Raw genomic sequence first — 12,794 nt, 5'->3', positions numbered from 1 at the left:
GTGTTTTTGACATTATGGGATGTGGCAAGTGCCACACTTCCATAAGATAAATAAGATTGATTGAGAATCGCATCCCAGCTGGAAGGCAGAAAGGAGAAGTAACAGCAGCTTGGGAGAGGATCGAGAGAGATGAAAAGACAAAGAGTGTCTACTAAGGTCTCTAAGTATTGGCACTCTGTCATTTGTAGGTAGCTCAGATGAAGCTACTTTAATAGATGTTCCTTCCAGGACAGACAGAGACAAGAGTGTCTGTGTTTGTTAAGGGTAAAGCACAGCACGATATTGATGTTGTACCAGGGAGAACAAACGTTTCATAGATTATTAATCTGTCTGTGGTAAACCCTAACGGGCAGTTTCCCAGACAGGGCTTATCCTAGTCCGAGACTAAAATGTATGTTTGAGATACATATTATACATACATTTATATCAGTGCCATTGTTCTGTCTGGAGATGCAGACCATTATTGCTTTTTATAAGGTTTACCAGCCTGATCTCACAAGAAATCGTACATATTTTACGAGTTGGCTAATTCCTACCAATTAATACGAAGTTAATTGTGCAAAATCGTACGATTCTCATGAAAAAACAACAACATTGAAACCGAACCCCTAATCACACACCTAACCCCAGCGTCACAGGGGTCAAGGTAAATCGTACCAAAACTTACGAATGTGGTCGGATAATTTAAAACAAATTAGCCAACTCGTAAAATATGTACAAATTCTTGTGAGATAGCGTTGGGTTTACTTGTAAAAACTACTTAAATGTCCGAATATAACTAAGGCCTAGTCCTGGTTTAATCTAAGCTATGTCCAGGAAACTGAGCCCGAATATACTCACCTAAAGGATTATTAGGAACACCCCCTTTCGCCTTCAGAACTGCTTTAATTATACGTGGCATTGATTTAACAAGGTGCTGAAAGCATTTTTTAGAAATGTTGGCCCATATTGATAGGATAGCATCTTGCAGTTGATGGAAATTTGTGGGATGCACATCCAGGGCACAAAGCTCCCGTTCCACCACATCCCAAAGATGCTCTATTGGGTTGAGATCTGGTGACTGTGGGGGCCATTTTAGTACAGTGAACTCATGTTCAAGAAACCAATTTGAAATGATTTGAGCTTTGTGACATGGTCCATTATCTTGCTGGAAGTAGCCATCAGAGGATGGGTACATTGTGGTCATAAAGGGATTGACATGGTCAGAAACAATGCTCAGGTAGGCTGTGGCATTTAAACGATGCCCAATTGGCACTAAGGGGCCTTAAGTGTGCCAAGAAAACATCCCCCACACAATTACACCATTGCATTAATGAGAAATTGAACAGGTGTTCCTAATAATCCTTTAGGTGAGTGTATTTCTGTATATAAAGATGCTTAAAGGGTTCTTCACAGCGATGCCATGAAAAAACATTTTTGGTTCCCCAGAGAACAATTTAAGTTAAAGAACCATTTCTTTTATACATTTTTAAAAATGTACAAACAACTTTTGGTGAAAGGTTATACACATGTTAAAGGTTCTTTATGGAAGCATATCGCGACAAATGGTTTATCTATGGCATCATGAAGTAAGTGAACTTCTGTTTTAAAGCTCTGACGTGTTCATTTGGTCTCCTCCTTGCCTTAAAAAATTCAGATTTTAAAGTGTATAATAAACCTCTTGTCCAATGTAAAAAATGCTTTTGAGTTTTTGTATTTTGTACACTGTCAGAAAAGAAATTGCCAAAATATGCACCCCAGCTATCACTGGGGCTGTCCAGCTTTGCACCCAAAAAGTTCATAGTAGCGCCTAAATGTTACGTATTAGTAACTCAAAGATACATATTGGTACCGTACAGTATTTTTACCTTACTTTTTAGACAAACAGTATATTATTTATGTTCGTACATGAAGTACTGGATTTTGTACTGTACTGTAGTTCATAGTGACTCTTTAGACTTACCTCATGTCTTACACATCATATATAAATTGAATGTCTCTTCAGCACCATGAGTCATCTTAATTCCTGGACGGGACAGACTTCCACTGTCGTCTTTAAAATATTACATTTTAATATTAAAATATTAAAGGTATAGTTCAGTAGTCCCATGAAGGTTTTTTATATATATTTGGTTTTCCACACATATTGTATGTGGATGTTTGTTCTTGTATCATTTCTGTTTGCAGTGTGACTATAATAGATAAAATCTTTCTTTTGTACTCTGTGTGCATGCATGCAAAGTATATGCATATGTATGAATCTGTGCCTTCCCGCTAGTGGGCGTTTTGTTTAGAGTTGATCTAGCTGCCCAGGATTATTGACATAATGTTATTCTTAACGTTCTCAATATTGTGAGTACAACAAATCAATCCATGTCTCAATCACTCTCAGCTCAACTGTAGTTATATATTTTCTGAATTATACTAATTACACATCTTGAACAGCAGTGGTTTTGGTCTATCATTAGTGTCACAGCGTGAACCTCCTCGTGTGGTGGTGTGGATAAACGTGGCTTTATTGAGAAACACATGCAAACTGGTCGAGGCATTGTCAGTGGAACTTTCCAAAGATTAGACAGATCAGTTAGAAATTGTGTTGTTTACAAAAATTTATTCATACAAATCTTACAACACTTTTTTTAACATTTAAAAATGTCACCCCCTAAGGGGTTATATGTGTTAATATGATGATATCACTTGCTAATATTCACTTGTCACACATAATGGTTCAGGTATAGATAAATCGTTCACATTAAGGCTTCTGGCGCTTTCAGAAATGTACACAACAGGCTGTGCTGTGGCCTGGGACGGCCATCAGGTTCTCCATTCGCTGTCAAATTAAAAACCCTCAAACAATGCAACAAGAAACAACACAAAACCTACAGTATCTAGGCTTCATGGACCTCTACATTAGCTGGGCTACAATGCTATAGTTACTGAGCAGCGCGAAACATAAACACGTGCTTGCCACATTTAAACACATTCATCAGCTTAAACAATCCAGACAGTTAATACTTTTACACCATTTCAGTTATAGACTTGATCACAACAAATGCCGGCCATGCTTTTCAGCTCTAAGAAAATCACTAGTTGAACCAAGTTTGGAAAAGAAAAAGGAGAGGAAAAGATGGAGTTAGTGAAATGGAACCTAATAGTTTGCAGCATCGTAGGGCCACTAAAATTGCCATCCGTGATAAGTGGCGAATTTTTTATCGTAAGTTGTCACAAGGCACCTAAGCCAGAAAACCATATCATCTTTCATAACATCATTATGTTAGCACACAGACACACACATACGCGTGCATTCAACCACCCTCCTCCCTCCCTCCCTCCCTCCCTACATACGCTCTCCTCGCATAACACTCTCAGAAAAACACATTCATACTCACATAAAGCCTGGGGGACAATGCCAAATTGAAGAAAGATTGATTTCATGCCTGGGACAACAGTTTACATATTGAATTAGTGGATGAATAAAACCTGATTTTCAAATCAGGAAAAATATATGGAGTCCAATGCAGGCATACCCAATATATAATGTATATACAAAATATAAACAAAAAATAGATAAACTGCTAACCTAGTGACGATGGGTGACATATCATCTAAACATACAAAAGATAATGAACATGAAATGGTCAATCTTGGGTTCACAAGGGCCGCCCCCATTCTCTCTCTCTTACATTCCCTCAGTCATCAGCACCAATTACAGATAAGCATTAACACAATTGATTTTTTTCTAGGTCTACAATGAGGTGATAAATGAAATTGTTAATCTTATTTTTAGAATAACTAAGGTGCACGGTACCACCACTGAAGAAGATTTGACATCTAAGTCATGAGGGTTCCACCCACTAGTTTAGCAGCAGATTACACAGGTTACTGAGAAATTTCATGTGTTTTTTTCTACACTCAAACACAAGATGTTTAAATTGTGGTGGGTTTAGATAACGGTCTAACTGCAAAGAAGCACATACCAAGGCATTCACAGCTTTTGCGTTACACGACATAAGAACAAGGTTTCACCACAGGTCAGAAATGACGCAAATCTATCCACGAAGGTTTTGAAAACATGCAAAGAGATCGGCGTGCCAATTCCACGACACATTTTAGAGCTCAATGGAGCATGCGTTTGAGAATTCAATTCGGTTTTAATAATGACTCTATGTAGAAGACAAAACACTCCTCAGAGGTGGAATTACTCTAATAGCTAATGGAGGGATTAATGCAATGAGCATTGAACAGAAATGAATGGAAACACTAAACAAAGAAGTGGGTAGGACATGCATGTATACAATGAACGTATAGCATGCACAGAAATGGTAAAAAAAAGAAAAGCCACCAAAAATATATAATTATGAATATATTTCAATACTACAGTTACTCCAGTGTCAATCATTTCCAGTCAAGCATTCTTGCTACTGGCTCCTAACACAAAACACAGGCAGGACATTCACATTCAATTCTGATAAGACATGTGAATCGAAGTACAGTTCACAAATGAGTGTGCTAAAAAAAAGAGATGCCAGCTACTATATATCCTTCACCAGCTCCCCTTTAAGTGGGGAGTCACAACAGCCCTGTAATATACAGAGTATGTCCATTACATCCCTGGGCAGGCTTTAAATAAAATAAAAGACTCTGTTCTCTTTAGCAGATTACAAAAATAAAGTATAACATTCAGAACTTTGATTGTCTTTTTAAAATCTATTTATTTTCTGCATATGATGATGACTTTGAAAAGATATCAGGCGCATAACGTTCAAGGTGCACATTTTTTCTTTTTTTCCTTTTGTTTTCAACATATATAGCTATATACATGAAACTAAACGATTGGTCCACAAAGTATAACTGTGCGGTTTCAAGTGCTTTTGTACAAAAAGAAAAACAATGTTATTAGTAAAATATTCATTTTAATGGCTTTACTTCATACATAAATACATGTTTAAAGAACACAGGCGCAATCCACTGATTATTCAGTTATGTCAGAATGACTTTGATCTTAGGGTTGAATGTACACATGGGAGGGCAGTTGGGGCAGTTTTGTCAGCGCTACAAATAAGCAAATCGGCGTCCTTTGTTTTTAACTCTCTGTCTGTACCTTCTTCCCAAGACCGCTGCTAAATACTTCTTGACGGCCATCTGTTTTCGGTAGCGACTGTAAATGTCGGTGAAGATCCCGTCCGAATGCCTTTTTGATAAGCCTTCAGATTCATCTTCCTCGCTGCTTCCTCCGCTGCAAAACACATAGAAATGTAACTTATTATAAGACACCTCAGGAAGGCTCAGGAAATGCGTTAACAGGTTTCAGCACATCTTTGTTTATGGCGAGGCGGGCATATAAATATTTTTTTAGGTATTTTCTTTAATAGATGCGAAAGGGAACATTTTTCGTTAACGAATTATAGTGCAGATCGAAAGAAGATCCATCAGACAAGCCTCATAAATTATGCATGTTGAAAACTAAATGTATTCTGACGCATCTGCTCTCCACATTTTTCCCTGACAATGAGCAACATTTTTGTGTAGCACGAACAATGCAATTTAAAAAAGACAGGAATTTATCGTGTTCCATCTTATAGTTCACGATGTAATTCCACGCCCGTGCGAGCCCAAAGACAAAGACACGACAAGTCGGAAAAATAAAGGCAACAGAAAGTCAAGACAGGACAATAATAAGTCAACCAAAATATAAATGAAATGATAAAAAAACAAAGATGACGGCAGGTAAACGCTTAAAAATGCCCTTACCCTACACGAACTGCCATCAGAGAATGCAGATATTTTCGTGCTGATAACTGAACCAGGATGTCCCTCAAGGCTCTATCTAATAATCCATCTGCATGCCTTTCCGTTCTGAGATAAAACGCCAAACACATCAAAATCAGTTATGAAATACCACATTTATCACGATTAATATTATTGCAAAGTATTCACTTTGATTTTGTTGATCCTGTTGTTTTTTCGATTTAATGCGTATCGAAATACTACTTTCGATTCCCCTATCTATCTATCTATCTATCTATCTATCTATCTATCTATCTATCTATCTATCTATCTATCTATCTATCTATCTATCTATCTATCTGGCTAAATTGTAATACAAATAGCAGCACCAACACTAACATAAAGCGAAAAGAAAAAGCGCTGGAGAAAAAAAAACGAACAGACATAGCGGAACAACATAAACTAAACATAATGACATTGATTTTTCATAAGACACCAACGCCGTCTGTAAAATACCTTTTCTCTGGAGGATAGTATAGCGTGTATAGGTCATCCGTGAGAGATGGAGGACTTCGTATAGCAATTTGATCACTACCGAAAGCCAGGTCGCTTAACGAGTTGCCGTCTTCGTCAAATACATCATTTTCTAGTCTGCAATTAGGAAAAAAAATGTTTCAGTGCATTGAATAAATCATTATTTAATCACTATGTGTAAAAAACGGAGTGGGCTTTTTGACAGTTTGTCGGCTAATAAATTGCCCCGTAAAATGAACAATTTTATGAGATAGAAAATATGTAACATCATATTTAAAAACCGGTTTTAGGATCGAACTGGTTCAGTGACGCAAATACGGTCATTTTTCTTTTGGGGATAAAAAATACAACATTAATTCGCTATATTTTGTGGATACCCTTCGTTTTCTAAATACAAATCCTTATAAAGTTTGTTTAATTATGTAAACCTTTTCCCAGATTTGATACTGCCTTCAGAAGAATACTAGGCAGGCTATAATAAGCCTTTATGATCTTACACCAGAAAAATCACAGTAGCCTACAAAATTATTGGTGAAGACCGGTCCCGCACTGAACACTCTCATTCGTTTTTCCTCCGGTTTGTACCGTGACGCCACAGCACCGTCATCTTACGGGCTACCCGTTACATTCATTCCTTTCTCATTTTCATTTAAGCTGCACTGCATCTGCCTGTCCCAGTGAAGAAATCCCTTCTTAGCAATGCCAATGCCCTCCCACATTGAGCTTTCATTGTAGCCTTGCGTAAACACTCTGGGGAAATATCACTGGGCTGTTACTATTTGAAGCCTAGTATGGAATACTAATACAAAGCTGATAATTTATCACAAATATATAGGCTACTATACATGATAGTTAAGATTTAATATTTTTTTAAAAGGAAAAAATCGTTATCTTATGTATTGCGTCCTTATTAAAAAAGTATATATTTTTTTCTAACTCCTCATAGCCTATTGTCCGTTTCAGCAAGGGAAACCCCAGACGTTCAGTAGAAAAGCACATTGATAAAAAAATACATAGCTACCTCATCTTAGGAAAAGCCATCCCAATAGGCGTGCAGAAGGCGCTGTAGTGCATCATGATTCCGTAGATGAGCAACGCTAAAGTCGCTTTACTAGATCTTGCCATGCTGTAAGGACAGAGGAAAGTTAAATAAATATCGTCAAAAATACAAAACACTTTTAGACAAGCCACCAAATTCAAATTCGTTGTTTTATTTGACGCCTATCGGTTTGTGCTAAATACGGCATAAGTGATATACAAAGAACTTTTGTTAAGAGCGCTTATAAAAATTCAGAAAGGCAAAACAGCACCCATATTACTTTATATTTGTGTTTTCCGTTCGTAAGACGACATTTGGAAGTTTAAAGTGTGCCATGCATGCGCAACAGAATCCGTCTTCCGATAAGCCAAACGACAAAACCAGTAGATAATCTTTAGAAAGAGAAAATCCAGTTGTTTGATTGTCTTCAATTCAAAATATAATTCCTCGGTTTAAAACGAATAAAAGACCCTTTTGCCGGCAAATGGAGGATAATAACCTACCTATTGCAGAGTAGGTTGATAGAAAGGCTGTTGGATGCGACTCGGGTGCGGCTGTGATTGTGTGAGAGAGATAGAAATCTTTCTCACAGCACCTCTTCCCTGAAGCGCCACCGTCCCTTCCTTATGTGCTCGTTGGTTCAACCCCTGCACCTTTATACAATAACCAATACAAACAAAATCACGTTTGCAAACAAAACCTCGATGAAATCAGACGGACTCTTTTGTCTACATGTCTTTGTAAAAAACTTTTTCTCCTGCGCTCCGATTACCTCGGATTTTTATCCATGAATAGGGAGTCTTGCCTTTTTTTCAATAAGTCACATTAAGTATGCCACAGACGTCATCAAGCCTTCCTCCCGGGAAATAATAGTACAGTTCTGTCCTCATCGATGAACGAGTCACACGCATACAACCGCAAACTGGAACTTTGCTCAACGCGTAATTTCACAGGAAAGGACAATTAGCAACTGTTTTCAACTTTAAATGAATAAGTGGCTGTCGATTAAGATTTACCGCACGTGGGTGGTTTCGAGGTTAGGAAATCGCATTAGTCCTTACATAGGCTACCTACAGACACGTATGCAATGTTGAGCTGAGAAATGATGAGGCAATAAAGGATCTACACGACAACAATAATTAAAAGAAGTTTTTAAATGGCACATTTGTCACGGGGTCAAACGCGGGAGCTGTCCACCACTGTGGTTCTGAAATGCACAATGCAGTTTTGACTGCCACTACTTTCTAGGATGATTCAAACAGCTTGTACATTCTTAAAATTCCTTAAACTCTCTGCTGTTATAAAACAGAGTAATTAAAACGCCAGCTTTATTAGTCTAAGTCTCATGGCACATGCGTCATGCTCTTTCTTTCATGGTGAATGGAAAAAATTGCGCATGTAATGTATTGTTGCAGTATAAAAGCCAGCATATTTTCACGTTCTACGTGTATTATAAATAAAACCATTTAGGTTGACAAAATTTTGAAAATAGGTATAGTCACGAGTTTACTGAATTTACTGAATTTACTGTTTTTTTTCCGCACACGTTTGACGAAAATAGAGTCGTGCACCGAGGCTGAATTAATTATAAATTCATTCATGTTTACGTTGAGTAGGTTCTGACGTGGTATGACGAAACTATAAGTCACCACTCAGATATATACTCTATCATCCCGTACTGTGTGTGATATAGTTGAAGAATGAATCCGCGTCTTGGATCCTCATCACCGTGAGTCGGTTTTTATCTCAATGTTGCCCCCATGTGGTTCTTATTTAAAATTGCGGACGAAAGCTTTACCCTTCCATATGATCAAAAAATTCAGAGTAGGATCACCTGTGGGCATTTCAAATTTCAAACCTAACATTAAATTGTCGTAGGCATTTGAAATGTGTAGGTTTGAGGTTTGTCCAATTACATTTTTCGTGTTTTAGCTTTCCTTTTACGTGCCCACTGCCCAGCATCAGGTCACCAAAATTACAGCATGAATTTGAGGCCAATATCAGTCCTTCATATAACACAATGAACGTGCTTAAGACAGACAGTGAAGGGTAAATTGCGTTTATTCTATGTTTTTTCAATTTTATGTTTTATAAATACCATTCATTTTAAGATGGCAAATATGAATATGCTTTTTGAATCACATTAAGCCATATTTACAGGAAAGTGAAGAGAGACTGTGACTATTAAGCCAATGAGTTATACTGAAACACACACTATAGCCTAATGGACAGTGTGTGATTCAAGTATTTACTGTAAGGCTATTAAGTTGCTTCCTCTGACGATCCTTCTGTAATAAATGAGTCCACATTTGTCAATTTGAGTGCAAGTATGTCTCCAATTACAAAGGGAGGCAGTCACTGTTTTTTCAAATATTCATCTCCTGTGTGACTGCAGATGGTGGTCATTTCAATTTCCATCTGTGATTTATGGATTCCCCACGGATGCTCTTTCCTTGAGGTATAAATAGGCTTGCAATAAAGCATATATATCACAATTAAAATGCTGCTGATGCTTTTGGGCATTATGGTATTGATTGTTATTATCATTAGTATTATTATTACATTTTATAATAATATTTACAATGTTACATTTATGGAATGATACTGGCACATGTTATTTATATTAAACAAACACAGTGTAAAGTATACATTGGGTTAATTTTTTAATGTGTATGATGTGTATTATGACAAAATGTACCAAAAACACTGGTTTTCAGACATTACAAAGGATTACGACACCCTTAAGTCTCCTAAATGGCACACCCGGACCGCCCACGTGACGTTCGCTAATCGCCTGCGTATTGCACACAGAACTGGAATATATTTTCTTAATAGTATGCACACAGGTTCCTAATGTGCTGTATTCACAATCTCTACATAAGTTCCGCTAATTTACCACGAGAATTTGCCACAGTCATTCACAGATCGCTCGCTCTGTTACAATGTTGTAAGTGACCACGCCCTCTTATTCAAACAAAACGAACTGTGATTGCATTACATGACGGCTCTTGCTGTCGAAGTACATGCGGTTGCTAAACCACTTAAAGCTGCAAAATACACTATACGATTGTCTGACTACTCGATAAAAAATGCGCACAAGAATGGAAAGTATGGTCAAGTTTGTTAGCTTATGCGTCTACAGTTCATATTGCGGTAGCCTACGCAAATAATAAAAATGCATCATAAGAAATGAATATTATGTTTCGGGAAAAAAATAATTATGTATATTTCAAAATTCTATTAAAATACGTTTTCTTTTACATTGCTCAAGTCGTCTGGCCTCCCAATAACTGAAATCTAACCATCTTTTTGACTAAAATAAAACTTTTAACTACCCTACTGAAAAATCCAGCTAAGGCCAGCATAAGCTGGTTTTAGCTGGTCTCCTAGCTTGGTTTTAGCTGGTCTTGCTGTTGTAGCAAGCTGGTCTAGCTGTGTTTTGGTCACTTTTTAAGCTGGACTTAGCTGGTCAGGCTGGAAGACCAGCTGCCACCTTAAAGCAGCTAAAACCAGCTACCAGCTTATGCTGGTCTTTGCTGGATTTTTCAGTAGGGTACCTAAAATAAATACAGGAACATTTCTATAATGGTAACTGAAAAACCAATGCTTTCGTGAGCCATTTTCAATCCAAATGCTAGATAAAAATACAAGACGACTTCCATATAACACAGAATATAAAATACTTCAGTGAACACTCAGAAAACAACAGTTTTGTGCAATAGTTTCGCAATGGAGCAAGTTGTAGTGCGACTCATATCCACTAGATGTCAGAATATACTAATGGATTGAGTGTTCTATATATGGCCTGTTATATTTTTATTAAAAAATAATAATAATAATAATAATAATTGAATAAAAGATTCGTAATAATTACATTTTAGCACAATACTAATTTGATCTTTATTACTTAATTACTAGTGAACAAACGTAAACATAAAAGTACCCCTATTTCAGGATACTGTATTTTAAATATTGCAAGATCCAAAAAGATTATAATCTTTTCTGTGCTTGTTAAGTGAACCATGAACAATTATTGCACATGCGTGTTTGAAAAATCTTTACACTAACTGTGGAGAAATAAAGGAGTAGTTCACCAAATACGAAAAATAAATTAAAATGTGTTCAAATATGGCAGCACGTCAATAACATCAAATTTCACTGGTTCTTATGTCTCTATATGAAACACATACATGAGTACTAGTCACAAGTCACACAAGAGCCATATGCCACCATAAACTTACAATGCTGATCTGTAAAAACTGGACATATCAATAACTAAATACGCAATTAAAGTAATGATAAAAAAAAATCGCTTTCTCTCGAAAACATATTGTTTTACTTTAGAAGACATTAGCCAATCGGAGTACTTTTTTGGAGATTTGCCATGTTGACTGCCATATAAGAAAATAACATGACAGCATTTTAATAGAAAATAATTAATTTGTGTTCAGCTTAGGAAAGGAACTCATATAAGGAACTATTCCTGTCTCTTTAAAAGACGAGAAGAAATTGAGGGGGCTTGCTCACCTGCTTTAATATCCCAAAGGCTTGAGACAGGAAGCACAGCTGATCATCTTAGGCTAGGATTTCTAGCTGTGGCAGACCAGTGATTTCTAGGGCCATTACCCAATAAATGTCCAGAGACTTGAAAATCCACTGCAATTCCTAATATTGGTAAGGAACTTATTTAAATGGTTAGGTTCATGTCTTAAAGGGGACATTTCACAAGACTGTAAAATAAATCTTTGGTGTCGACAGAATGCATATGTGAAGTTTTAGCTCAAAACACCATATAGATAACTTATTATAACATGTTAAAATTGTCACATGCTTGTAGAGAATGGTTTACAAAAACTAAGTTACTAGGTTGTTCTGATTCACATTTTCTAGGTTGATAGAAGCACTGGGGACCCAATTATTGCACTTAAACATGGAAAAAGTCAGATTTTCATGATATGTCTCTTTAACTTTCTATGTTCACAAAATATGTACACATATTAACTTTATATAACTCATCATTAAAGCCAATGGTAATGAGAGGACGCTTGTTTAGTGCAGTGATTTATTTATAGGCCCACTATAAGAAGCTGCAGTTATTTATCTTACCGACAGGGGGCGACATAAGACTGCGCTAAACGCTGTACATGAAAGGGCCTGTGAGTGTTATTAGTTATATATTTGAACGAGACAAAGACAAACTGTTGTTATATGCTTTCAAGTATCGCAGTTTGAATGTCTCACCTCCAAATGCCAAGTGAGAGACTGGGATTTCTTTCTTATTCCCATTCCCCACGGCGGCCATATTGTGGGATGCGTTGTTGCAAGTTCAGAGCGGAGGGAGGAGGCACATCTGCGGGAGCCCGTCCACTGTTCCTAGAGCTGTCTTTTGTCATGTAGCCTAGCCACACAATCTCTACCGGTTCCGGTTTAAAGGTTTTTGTTTGCCAGGGCTGGTCATTTTTACTTTTTCTTTATACACCAGCAGCACAGAAATCCAAGTTACGTGACCGGATTA

The 12,794-nt window shown here is 37.1% G+C and overlaps 2 protein-coding genes across 5 annotated transcripts in view; one reads left to right on the top strand and one right to left on the bottom strand.

Annotated features, from left to right (window-relative positions):
* Positions 1–3,894: 3,894 nt before the first annotated feature.
* On the bottom strand, positions 3,895–12,659 carry adcyap1b (adenylate cyclase activating polypeptide 1b). 4 transcript variants are annotated; one of them, XM_055201968.2, is made up of 7 exons: positions 12,521–12,659; positions 11,807–11,944; positions 7,783–7,932; positions 7,262–7,366; positions 6,223–6,357; positions 5,731–5,835; positions 3,895–5,215 (listed from the first exon to the last, which is right to left on the bottom strand). In XM_055201968.2, the coding sequence occupies exons 4-7, from the start codon at positions 7,363–7,365 to the stop codon at positions 5,032–5,034; spliced, it is 528 nt and encodes a 175-aa protein (XP_055057943.1). In that variant the 5' UTR covers position 7,366; positions 7,783–7,932; positions 11,807–11,944; positions 12,521–12,659; the 3' UTR covers positions 3,895–5,031. The 4 variants fall into 4 exon arrangements, with proteins under 4 accessions (XP_055057943.1, XP_055057941.1, XP_055057940.1 ...); XM_055201966.2 differs by lacking the exons at positions 11,807–11,944; positions 12,521–12,659 and adding an exon at positions 8,052–8,204; XM_055201965.2 differs by lacking the exons at positions 11,807–11,944; positions 12,521–12,659 and having other exon boundaries at positions 7,783–8,045.
* Positions 12,392–12,794, top strand: part of yes1 (YES proto-oncogene 1, Src family tyrosine kinase) — a 40,349-nt gene continuing 39,946 nt past the window's right edge. Inside the window, exon 1 of the mRNA XM_073874840.1 lies at positions 12,392–12,435. The gene's annotated coding sequence lies outside the window, so the exon portion shown is untranslated. The remainder of the gene's footprint in view (positions 12,436–12,794) is intronic.

This window comes from Misgurnus anguillicaudatus, chromosome 2, assembly GCF_027580225.2.
Source record: "Misgurnus anguillicaudatus chromosome 2, ASM2758022v2, whole genome shotgun sequence".
NCBI classification, from domain to species: Eukaryota; Metazoa; Chordata; class Actinopteri; order Cypriniformes; family Cobitidae; genus Misgurnus; species Misgurnus anguillicaudatus.
This window is presented reverse-complemented; position numbering and strand designations above follow the sequence as displayed.